Below are 13,438 nucleotides of genomic sequence, written 5' to 3'. Positions count from 1 at the left end.
GTTAGTGAGAGTAAAAGAGAAAGATCCCCGCAATTTGCGAATTTTGGTTTTCGCGGTAGACCCCCAGTACCTACTCTTTAACGTCCCCGGTGATATAGATCGTGTCCTTCACGATGACGCGAGCCTTGACTCGTATTGTCATGTCATTAAAGGTTAGATTTGACACATCTGCGCGTCATCGTGGATGACATGAACTATATTGCCACATTTGCCACTTCCCAAATGTTGATCCTTGTTAGGTCAGAAGATGCCTCCAAAAGTAGTAATGTCCCTGGTGTTTTAAAATGATGTTCACTTGGACATTACTTATAGATAAAGGGGGCCACCCCATTGAGGAACTTGGATGTTAAGGGGAGTAAATATTCCTGCAGCCTACTGTCAGGCCAATTCGAACATGACATACCTGACTATACCTGTAGAAGGGTGGTAGTTTTCCGAGTATCCCGTTCCAAAACCTGTCAAAAATAAAAACTACTACGCTAGGTACTATAAACAATTTTATTAAATATTATATAAATATTTTTGTAACTTTCAATTTATTATAAATTCGCAAAAATAGTTTTTTTGCCAAAATACAAAAATTACGATATTTTTTTAAAATTTCGAGCTTGATTGTTTTGATTTTAAATATAACTTAAATTAAATAAATAATAACAATTTCTTACAACATTTTTGTACTTACAGTTACAAACTTTCCTATTTATATACAATATGTTCACCTTAACCTATACAAGTAAGAGAGCTAAATAAAAAGTATGCTTTGGGAAATGAATAATTTTGGAACGATATAAGTTTAACCACTACCTGCTTAAATATTTTACAGATGTTTTTCATTGTAGTGTTGAGCTACACAAAAAATGCAAATTCAGTTAAATTAGTAATTGTGACTGTTATTTTACCTAATTACTAAGCATTTATGCGGTTTATACTCAATGCAAAACCGCTAGCTTTTGGTGTGGCAATTGGTCTTATCTATAAACATTCATCTAGCACGCTGCATTTCATAATTGACGATGTTTCTATTTCAAAACATTTATGTATTCTCTTGAAACTATTTGCTAAGCATATTTGTTCACTGGAAGATGAAAATTATGTTTAGCTGTTAGAATGTTGCCACACTACTGACTGACTGAGATACATTGCAGTTTTTGCGTGAACTTTGACATGGACTAGTGAAGTTTGTAACAGAATACTGATTTGCCCATAAAAAATGCCGACAATCTTTCACAGACCGACCTAGCACAAAACTAAGCAAATCCTGCACTGTGGGCACTAAACGATATTGTCAGGTGTCAAGCAAGACTCTTAATTTTTTTTTATTAGCCTACATTGTGTCCCATTGCTGGGCAAAGGCCTCCCCTGTCTTCCGCCACTAATTATATATATATATATATATATATATATATATATATATATAATTAAACACAAATCATTATATTAGTAGTGATATGGTTCACTTTGCCTTGTTGTGGTAATTAGTGAGTTTTGCTTGACACCTGACGATATATGTACTTACATAGGTACATAGTAATCACTTAATAAACATGTTATGTGGTCCGCTATACGCCCGTGGACGAATTGTAATTTTTATTTTCATGACATCTCATCCTCAGCGTCACGCTATGTCCTAAATTCCTATTACGAGTATGTATAAGAATTATCAGAACCCAACAACGATACAGGAGAACGTAACAACATATTCACGTTTGTAGATCTTTATAATATTTATAATGATGGATGGATGATAAACCTTCTTGGCAAGTTTATGCGAGCGTTCCTAGAATTATGTAGACCACACGGCGGGAAGAAGTTAATAACTAGAGAAATAAAATTGAAGACATTTTAACTTAAACTTCAATTTAATATCTCGGGTTATCAATGTCTTCCCGCCGTGTACGGATTATGTTATTTAAATATCTCAGCTTGCATGCATAAACTTGAGAACATCTTCATCTTTAAACGCCAACTATGTACCTAAGGAGTAGGTACTTATATTTGTGTTTAACTGTTAGAGACCAGAACCGCCAGAAAATCGTCGCTATCGGTACTCAGAGGCCTCGATTTTCTAAAGCTAGCAGCGCTTATGCCTTTGCTTCTCCCATTTCTGCCAATAAGTTCTGGAAAGGGAAAATCGGGGATCCCTCGGTGCCTCACGTCCAATAGACCCTCGCCAAAGGTTGCCTGGAAGAAAAAAAAAACAAGATTATTTTATGCTGTACTGTTATTAACTAAAATACATACGCAATCAGGAAAATTCGAAAAATTCATCAAATATCTACTACACATAAATTAATGTTTAAAAAATATTGGTACAGCTTGGAGGTAATTCCTTTGCTAAGAAATTATGTGAGATAATTATGTTGATACATAACGCTCAAGGTTTCATCACATTAACATTACATTTCATATATAGGAAGGTATATAACACGTGTGTAACCAAAGACAGCCGTGAAAAATAATTTAAATTATAGTTCTTTGATATCGCCAGCCTAGCAATTGTAATGAACAATTGTGTAGATTACATATACTTATGATACACGATTATTAAGGTGTTTAAAACGTTATCCAGACAGGTTATTGTTCACTAAAAAGAAATAAGCGGTGGTGACAGTGCACATAAAAATAATTTGTAATATATTTTTTTCATTTTCTTTGTCTGACCAACATATTTCTATCCACTCACATGCTTCATATTTTTCAGTGACCTCTATTATTATAATAAAATAAGGATGACAGCTGGTAACTACAGTTACCAAAGCAATTGAGTGGATATGTAGGTGCGGTGCGTAGATATTTGAGAGATATTTTCCTGCACATAGTGAAATAGTATAGGTTAGGTTAGGTTAGTATCTATAGAAACGATATACGTAATACGATATTTCATAAAACAGTATAGTGTCAAAACAGAGGTTTGGCTAGGTACGACTAGACTATGCGAACATATTTAGTTAAACTAACCAGTCTTATAAAAAATGATTTGGCTGCCACATTGCTTGACCTCTAGGTATAGACAGACGTAATATTTAATACTGGTCTAGGAAATCAGTAGATATTTTTCTAAACTGGTGTTCCCCCCCTGAATTTTGTCAGGTGTACTCCCTCCCCCTGACTATAAGCGCTGGATACGCCTTTGCCTACCCCTTAAAAAAGCCTAAGCCTTCCTCACCTATCTCAGTAGAACAAGAGATCCTATACTATTAAAATAGTAATAGTGAAGTTTAAATACAATTTAAATGCAGTGTGAAATGTCATTACGAGGTTCATAAATATCCACTCAAATTGCCATTTAGATATCGTATCATGACATTTATGGACTAAACGTATGTAAATAAATACAATAACACAACACCAAACAATGTTTTGACCCTCGTATAATGTATGATTTCGAAACTTAGTTGGTTCTATATAAAGTGCACGAAAGACTATTTAATATTCAGTGTCGTTGGAGTATTAATGTAGGTTCCAAAAACCATAAAATAAAGAATCGTGTCCGGCACCACGTGACCGCCGACGTGCGTCATATGATATAAAATGTTGTAACTAGGGCATGCTCCCGGGAACTCCCGGGAATTTCAGAACCGGGATTACCGGGAAATGTATAGTGTGAATAACTGGTACTGAAGACCCGACACCGGTATTTCCCGGTTTTCTCAGGTCTGTGTTTAAGTTACCAGTAGTAAAGCTACTAAGTCGATTTTGATGAACTAGGTGTCAATCTATTTGTTACATGTGTTTGTCGGAAAATCAACTTTTAAAACTTAAGTAGGGTGATATATTTGGACATTCTTCTTGTAGGATTTTGGATTTATATAAAAAATATGCCGGGTTGAGATTTTAACTTGTGCAGACCATGCCGTCGCCTTAAAAATTAGGCGGACCAGATTGACAAGTCAATATGCACAAATATTGCCACAGTTTGACCGGTGTTATTCATATCGATGTTATCAAAAAAGTTTGAAATAGGGAATACCGGGAGAATTCACCGCTAGGGCCGCTACTGTCGCGCGGTCAAACTCAAATGTCACTTTATGTACATGGTATTTTACGAAATTTTGTAGTTATTTCGAAAACTGTACATTTTTATATTTATATGACAACGATATAGGTGGGATAAATATATTGTGATTAAAGAAATGTTTTGGCTTGGATAAATGTGTACGGATTAGTTTCTTAAAATAGGTTGGAATTATATAGAAAAAATAATTTCATAAAGATTATACACTTACACAAACAATTTTTTTTAAAAGTCATAAGATGCCCTAAGAAGCGTGAAGAACCGGGAATCCCAGTCCCGGTACCACACATACCCAGAACCGGGGAATGAAATTTTTGGTACCGGAACCGGTCCCGTGTGCCTTAGTTCAAACTAGTACGTCAGTGGATAACACTTGTGTAAGTAGGCGTTGAACGTCGGCAATAAATATACATATATCGTACAAAAGATCCATCTAAATAAATAATTACTACACGAAGTCATAACGTGGTAGTTTAATGTATAGGTAAACTGTTTTATGCAGCACTGGGTCAAATTTAACACAAATGTTGTTCCAATCCTCAATGAAAAGTCAGTGTTGAAAGACTGAATTTTAGACCAGGTATACATATAGAAATATGTAAGTATAATATGTTCATAGTTTTCTTCAATTCTTGGGTACATTTTATGATCCTATTGTTATTTTCCCAGCATTTCCGATTGCTAAGTATTTTCCCAGTTTTTCCTATTAGACAGTAAGTTCGTATTTAAAAATTGGTCATGATTGACGAACGGCCAACAATAAGTAGGTATCAGATTTGCTACCCAACCCTTTGATACCCAACATAGGAAAATGGTGTACGTGGCGTCCTCGTGTAGTTGCCTTTTTAGAGAAGAGGAAAACCTTAGTACGATTCTTCGATTAAACAACTCGTAATTGCTATTACTGCTACCATTAGATATTGGCGTCTTTCAGAACTCCACTACCTATATGTTAACGCTAACGAAATACGCTACGAATCACGGAATACATTCATTGTATTCTGCGCAAATATTATATTTCCAATGGCTGATAAATTGTAATAGCAATATTTTAATTTTTGCCTTCAAAACTGCCTGCTAATGAGGATTTGGAGCCTGTCTTGGAAAATTCCTAACAAACAATAGTATTTGTGTATACACACTATACACATAAAGCGTGACATATCTGATTTACACATTTTAAATTATTATATATAAACTTGAATGGCTTTTGGTCCTTCAAGTTCCGTTATTTTTAACGTTCATGGTGACAAGAACCTACCTACAATCAGAACTTTAAGCAATATTTGGCAATAGGTCCATAAATGTAAAATACGGTAAGTATAGGTACTTAGGCTCATACTTATTTTACAAAAAAATATTTGAGTCCATTATGTATACAGGTGAATGCTGGAATCATAGCTATTGTTAGCGTTTCTTCGGAAGAGGTTTACGGTAAGAAATTATCCATACAGGGTTAAAGCTATCTTTTCCTTCATTATCTGTTGATATGATATATTTTGATAGGATGTATTTTGGCACGCATATGTTTAGTTTAGCTATTCGTTTGTCGTACGTAAGTACTACATTAAAATTCAGATGGGATTCTCGTGATTAAAGGCGATATTACAATAATCAGATCGTTAGCGGCGATGGCCAGTGGCGACTGGCGACTGGTTCCATCATCGTGGGAATGCTAATGAACTCATCATCAATTTACGGTAATGTAATTAAAAATATACGTCTGCGCTATAATTATGATCTGAATAATTCATTCAAGATTTTCATTGATAATCAATTCAAGATTGTCAAGATTGTCGCGGTGAAGACGTCTCTATTTTGGTTTTGGTATTTTTACAAGACCTAGCATAATCCTTTTGAAAGCCATAACTCTATAAACCTGTCTTCACTCTAAGGCTGAATGATAAATAATAATTTTATTTTCACTCTCAACGTCTAACTCATGGTCACGATACGTTACCCTCATCTGTTATTTATTTGTGATAAGACATAAATGATAGGTAGATAATATTCACATTGACACGTTGCAAATAGGTTGCCTAGTTAAATTGCGTACGAACAGTATTTTTTTCTTTTTTTTGTTATTTAATCGTATATTATATCAAATGAAAGCTTATTTTATATATAATCTAACTGTAATAGATTGCCTTATTGTTGGTCCAGGCCATGGTTGCCTAGATTTAAGATATAAAAAAATCGGGTAATCTAATAATGTAAAACTCATGCATTATCTACTGCGGTAATTATTAGGCAGGTTCTTATCTTTTTTCAAATTCTGTTTCTATAGGATTCAATAAAAATAAAATGTGTGAAAATGTATTATGAAAACATTATCATAATCAAATATACCTATTTGACAGCTAAGTACTTACCTACCCGATGCATAATTGCATAGTAAAATAGTCATGAAATAATAACCGGTATTGTGTTTATTGCAAGAGCTAAGTGCTAATTTGGTTGAGCAAGCAGTCAATGAAGCCTATGCTATAATTTTTTGTTTCATATGTGATTTCTTTCGCAAGTTCTTCGGTTCTTTGAATAGCTAGATGTAATGTCATATTACCTAGAACCTAGAGCAATGAAATGTAGATGACCCTGCGTAATATGTTGCGCAAAACTTGAGAAATACGTATACGTCCGGTGTATGTATTTCGAATCATTATGGTAAGTGAAGTTGTTTAGCTGTAGTTTATATATTGTAGCAAATCTGATACCTACTTATCGTTGTTATTGTGTTCGTTCTACTGCTACTGGATTTGCAGTATGCTTTCACAAGCTCGCGCTACGCCTCCATGTCCTTAGCATTGTCTTTGGCCTCTCCAACTGCTAGTAGCTCACTTTTGATAGATCGTCGGTCGTCATGAGTACACAGTCACAAGTCCAGAGTTAATTCATTAGAGTAATATCTTTAATGTATGATCAATAGCTCGGGGGCTATAGGCAACAGTAGGGCTGCCATCCGTCCGGGTTTTCCCGGATTTGTCCTAGTTTGGAGGCCGTCCGGGGGCCGTCCGGGGGGGGTCAAGAAGTGTCCGGGGAAAACCCGGACACTTTTCATGTAAGGAAGCACATTAAAACTACGTGTAAAATTAAAGGTCTTGTTTTTTTTAATAATTATTTTCGGACTCGTCCGGGGAAAAAATGCGATTTACGCCAAATCTCCGGGTTTTTTTGAATCTTTGTCCGGGTTTGGCGAAATTCGAGATGGCAGCCCTATGCCCTGGCAACTATAGTTTGAGTCGCTAAATAAAACTACTGAAAAATGTACGTTACATACCTCATTATGAGGCTTGAATAGGTAGGTACGTTTAGGGAGTTTAGGTTGTTAATGCCACAGGCCCGTGAGACCATTTCGACCCACCAAATGAAGTTTTAATAAACCTTTGAAAAGTAACGCTACCGCATGGCGCCGAGCCCTTTCTTACAGGCCGTTGACGGCATAGGCCTGAGAGGCGCTCTGGCTACTTCCAGTCGACCACCGAATGAATCTATACTAAACCACAGAAAAGTAACATTACCTATGAGGCTAGAATCCACTCAACGAGTTTAGGACGTTAATGCCATAGGCATGAAACGCGGTCTGGCTAAATGCTCCAGCTCGATCCATTAAATTAAGCTTTGATAAATTACTGAAAAAGTGACGTTGCCTCATGTGGCTGGAATCCGCCCAGGGAATTTAGGCCGTTAAGGCCAAACGCCTGCGAGGCGCTCTGACTACCGGAGCCGCCGTGGCCGCCAAACGCCGAAGCAGATGACGCCGCACCGGACAAGGAACTGCCGGAACCGCCGAAAGAGGCCGCTTGGCTACTGGCCTGACTGCCGCCGAAGCCGCTGGAAAGTAATGAAAAATGTGTTGTTACTGGTTTGTGCTGAATGCATATTATATCAAAGTTTACCAATGACGTTATTGGAACTTATTCACGCACGGGCATTTGATACATAGATATTTACTAATTTGTGAAGGAAAAAGTCGTGAGGAAACTGGATTAGTCCCAATAAGGCCTAGTTTTCCCTTTGTGTTGGAAGGTCAGACAGTCGCTATTCGTCAACCTACAACTATATATTAAGAGCCATTGAGCGACGGGATATACCTACTTATTAAATTTGTTAGGATATTGGTGGTTACTTGCGACGTTCGTTCTAAGAAGTTTTGTAATATTACCATACATAGGTATACTTAATTGCTTCTCTAAAAATAGGGCAAGAAACATGAAATAAGCTTATAATAAATTACCTAATCCTATAAAAGAACATAGTATGCTAGAATTTCACATAATGTAGCACACCAGTGAGTATGAAAGTTCAAACGCCTAAAGCGTTAAGTTCCGGTGTCGGTTAACCATAATATTTTTGACCGTTATTAAGGTTCGTTAGGCGAGCAACATGGAATCATCTCTGACCACAGTAATCATAATAAGAACAAAAATAAATGTTACAATTCACGTGATAGATACATATACCTAACAGAAGCGACAGACCTCGGTGAACATTTATAAATTACATGATCATTGATCGCCATAATAGGTAGAGATTTAGAATGGAAGTTTTAGTAGCAGTGACATTAGCGAAACGAAGTTTTGGCATTAAGTTTAATCATGAATCCCGTAGTTGTAACACACACAATCCAAACATGTGTATGTGTAATTATTAAAATGATTATATATTTTTATTGTCTGAACTCGGTCCCTGTTTCTTTTATTTATATTAGATATAACGATACAACGTTTAAAAATATTGTTTTACAATTTGATATAAGCGGATGTTAAGAGGATACGAGAGCTGAGACTTAAATATTTTAGGTGAATATATCCGTCTCGCTAACGCTAAGCGGCTCCTAAAACTATTGGTGCGATAAGGACAACGCCAGGTTAGGCGAAAAATCCTGCGTAAAAATCTCAAAACACGATGTTTCGTACTCGACTGTTCCTCCTCCAAAATTTAACCAAATATAAAGAAATTTTGAGATCTAAATTTTAATGAAATTATCTGTGTCGGACTGTTTTTCTTTTTAGGCTAATTCTGCTTCTCTTTGCGGCCTCCACGGAGGAAACACTCGAGTTCGTTTGTATGAAGATATAACCACTCCTGTTGCCTCTTACGTTGATTTACAAATGAATAAGTTGTGAATCATAAGTTACTGAATATCACTGGGGCTTATGAATATTAATTTAATGAATGTCGATAACTTTTTAACGGTGCTACAAAGTCCAACACCTAATAATAAAATTAAGCTGTAACTTGTTTGTCAGGCTCTAAAAATCCGCGGGCAGTGAGCCAAAATTTCTCAACTCGAGACATATTCGCGCAACGAGATGTATGTAACAGTTACATAGTTAGCTTAACGGTGTCACACTACTTGACCGAACCAGCGTGCCTTGTCGGGTACAGGTTTACAGAGACAGTTACAAAACATTGCCAAGGTCTGGAGTTTCTTTCCACTCTTTAGGCAATAGATAAAAAGAAATGAGGCGTGGTTTTAGACAATTTAGTAAGACTTTTTAAAATAAAAATCGTAGATACATCGACGAACGCCAAACCAAAAGAAAAAATGTATTGGGATAACAGATCCTCAAAAAAAGTCCATACATTGTTTTCTATCAACTATTGTCATTCTATTCTGGCTAGGCTGCCAGTTGTCCAGATTGTTCCTGTTCATTACAGGATGTCTTCAATAAGCTCTCAAACTCTTGGTAGGTCTCAAAACTCTCAAACAATATTAATTCAAATGATACTATGTATATTTCATGTCACTATATGATATTATTATAAATGTATTAACTTGTAAAAGAGCCCTTAGGGCCTATATGCAAAATAAATTTTTGAATTTTTTGAATTTTCAATTTGTTTTGGTATCGACTTTTTGCTTATAAACCGGAATTAAAGTGTGAACACAAAACAAAATGTGAATACTTGATTAACCAGAGATTCTCCATCATCATCATTCATTATTATTATAAATTATTTTGAAAATGTATTAGAAAGTAATTAGAAACTCACCTGCCAAATCCATTAAATGAGGAGGCTTGGCTAGCTGAATGTGATGCACTAAACCCTTCGTTAAACCCGAACGAGAATGACTGGGACGCCGAGTGGCTGGAACCGAGGCCGTTGGCGCTGCTGCTTATGCTAGCCGTCAGACCACCATGTCCGGTGGGTGCGACGTTAAAACCACCACCGAATCCAAAGCGAGGCTTGACTGACTCAGATGGCACGTTTCTTCCCTTCGTCTCGTTGGGTAGCAGCGTGCTAGGGTCACGCTCCAAATGTTCTATGTAAGGTAGAACAGGAGGTGTGATCACTGGCTCCAGTTTTTTCTCCCGCCGCCGCTCGTCTGGGAACACGAAGCCGCTGGCAGGTGCAGCCGCGGCGCTGCCCAGCGCGATCGCCAGACACAAACACGAACAGATGAACTTCATGGTTGGGGATATTGGAGACAATATGTCCGATCAGCGATGTTTTCTTGTTTTAATAGGGTCGCGCGAGGTCAACGGCGGAGTTGGCATGCGGCACGCGCCGTAGCCTTCAGAAAATCCACTGCGAGTCGCCCGCGACGACGTCCTGTCGATACAGCATCCCCTCTACAAACCGGTGACTTCCATAAACCTCTTAGACCTTCTCCTTTTAGATTTAACGACGTTTTGTTTAGCAAATGTAATAACATCCACAGACTGATAGAACGACGCGTAAGCAATAGACATAATGTTATTGATGGGGAAATCCAGCCGTCCTACTTATGGCAGGCTGTTTGGAATCTAGGCACGTAGGGACAGTTCACACATTTACATATGTGACTAAGATTATGTCAGTTATTTATAGAAGGATCTTCCTTCTACCGATTGGCCAGAATATGCATAATAATCTTGTTATGTATATGATTAATTGCCGTATTAACACATTCGCTGCAGCATCGGAGAAGTATGATTAATTACGATGTTAACCAATAATTACAGCAGCAAACGTGTTGGCATCTGATAGCATTAAAATAATCAGAGGCTGGAATTCTCGTGGCAATTTGAATCGGCATTAGAGACTTCTCATTTATCGATACAAAGTAGAAACAAACACATTAAAAATATTATAAGGTAAATGACTGCCTACAATCTCTCTTCTTTGCCTTAAAGTTGACTGGTAGAGAATGCCTCATGGCATTAAATCCGCCTTTTGTACTTTAAGGTTTCCTTCTGTGCAGTAAAGGTTAAACAATGAAATAAAGGTCTCTTCCCAAGATAACTCGAGTAGTTGAAATGCAAAATAGAGACGTGCAATGAAAATAATGAAAGGTTAATAGTTTCACATTTAATTACTCCACTTCCGCGTTTTTTTTCCATTTCACGTCAAAAATCTATTTCAGTCCTAACAAATATTCCTTTAGCCTTTCCTACTGTAGTAGGTAATTTAGCTCTAAGGGATAGGTAAAGTAGCGTACTAATCTATGAAACTGGTACCTATTACACTCTTTATACATATAATTATAAGTGTTGTACATATTAAAGTGCATACCTAACTTGATGGATGAACTTCTTCAACACAAAATTGCATATTTGGTAAATTCAGGGATGTGTTTTCTTGACCTGTGATTGAACTGAATGTTATATGCCAACAGTTAATTTTTCCGCTTGTATTTGACGGTATTGGCAGCCCTAAGTTGGCCTGTGTAATTTGAGGCGGGGCCGTGCGCCGTGTGTCACGGTCGTAATGGGTAAATTACGCAGACTAAGAGCGTTTTCACATTGTTCGATCCGATATCGGATGTAGGATCCTACCGCGTAGTCAGGCCGCGGGGGCGCTGTCTCTAATAGCAGTCACGCACACTACAACAAACATTATACTTATACATACGCACACAAAACAAAAATTATTGGTTCAGCAGCTGACAGCTCCGACATGGATGAAGTTATCGGCCGCGCCTTTCCGATATCGGATGTCGGTAGTCGTTTATGAGAATAACAGTTGCAGGAGAGTGCCATATGAGATCAAGTCCGCCTTTTTTGTAAGCTATCGTGTTTTAGTAAAAATAATTTATTAAATGATCAAATAAATACATAAAACCCCATATGTCTTACATTTTACTTCCATCCGATATCGGATGGGCAGTGTGAAAACGCTCCTTCACGCAATTATAATCTGCTACGATGCACCCTAGGTCGTATGTTTCGTATATTATAGGGCTCCAATTACTGCATATCGGTTTTTTTTTTGGAAATATGAACTGCCAGTATTGTACCTAAGTTAAAGGAAAGAAAGGAACTACGATAAGACAAAATAACAGTTAACGATCGACTTGCGATAACCACACAGACATATTGACTCACAAATGTTCACAACTATTATAAACAAATATTGTCTGTTCGGTACCACAAAGTTGGATACTGGAGCCTAATTTCTGGTAAGATGTAGATCGCCTTAAACCGACCCCGACATATTATTAAGGTTGACCCAAATTATGGGTATTATAGTTTATCCCATTTTATAACTTTCGCGAAAAGTAAAATGAAAATACCAAAAAAAAAAAATTCGGGACAATGTTACACATATCGACCTAAGCAAAGCTTGTACTATGGGTATTAGGCGACGATACGTATATAGATAAATACATGCTTAAATACACCCATGACTCAGAAATAAATAACTGTGTTCATCACACAAATAAATTCCCTTACCGGATTTCGAACCCAGGACCATTGGCTTCATAGGCAGGGTCACTACCCACTAGGCCATACCGGACGTCAATCTATAATTATAGCCTAAATTAAGTACGGCAATGATAAAACACTCAATCTCAACGGGTAACAAATTAGACAGTCAACTTGTATGGTTTACTTAACCAAGTCAAGTGGTCAAATATAAATGATACGTAAAACAGTAGCTGACCTAAGTGTCGATTTTCGAAAGTTGTTAATATATTTAGTCCGATTACAGCGAGTTTATCACGCCTTTCTTTATATTAGACGTGCATTGAGTGAGAGTCATTGAGTAATGTGCGGCGGTTACGGTAGTATAATTTATAATACACTAAAAAGTCTAGTAACTTCAAGGTATCTTAAAGACTTCAATCATAACCAAAAGCTTTGAACAGTTTTCCCAACGATGTAATTGAAAGCCTAAATAATAAACCTAGTTGTACTAAAGCTATTGTTAAACAACCCCTCATAGATATAAATGTAAGCAACTCAGTAGCATATAAAAATATTTAATTGAATCTCAATAACTTAAACAGGGATTGCATAAAAATATATAATTAATTGTGGTTTTATAACAATAAACAGTTTTTTTTTTGTACATAGGAGGAACCAATCTCGTAATCAAAACAAAATGATCTTTTAAATTTGGGCACAAATCTTTTTGACCACCTATTACATAACTGATGTACTAATCACATGTTGCAAAGCATATAAACACTTTGGATATGGACGTTATTATTAC

The 13,438-nt window shown here is 36.7% G+C and overlaps 1 protein-coding gene across 1 annotated transcript; it reads right to left on the bottom strand.

The window, feature by feature from the left end:
- Positions 1 to 669: 669 nt before the first annotated feature.
- Positions 670 to 11,598, bottom strand: LOC133518803 (peroxisomal membrane protein PEX13-like). The gene is made up of 4 exons (XM_061852509.1): positions 11,516 to 11,598; positions 10,013 to 10,593; positions 7,663 to 7,846; positions 670 to 2,181 (listed from the first exon to the last, which is right to left on the bottom strand). The coding sequence occupies exons 2-4, from the start codon at positions 10,429 to 10,431 to the stop codon at positions 2,002 to 2,004; spliced, it is 783 nt and encodes a 260-aa protein (XP_061708493.1). The 5' UTR covers positions 10,432 to 10,593; positions 11,516 to 11,598; the 3' UTR covers positions 670 to 2,001.
- Between the last annotated feature and the right edge of the window lie 1,840 nt (positions 11,599 to 13,438).

Source organism: Cydia pomonella, chromosome 6 (genome assembly GCF_033807575.1).
Source record: "Cydia pomonella isolate Wapato2018A chromosome 6, ilCydPomo1, whole genome shotgun sequence".
In the NCBI taxonomy this organism is placed as follows: domain Eukaryota; kingdom Metazoa; phylum Arthropoda; class Insecta; order Lepidoptera; family Tortricidae; genus Cydia; species Cydia pomonella.
This window is presented reverse-complemented; position numbering and strand designations above follow the sequence as displayed.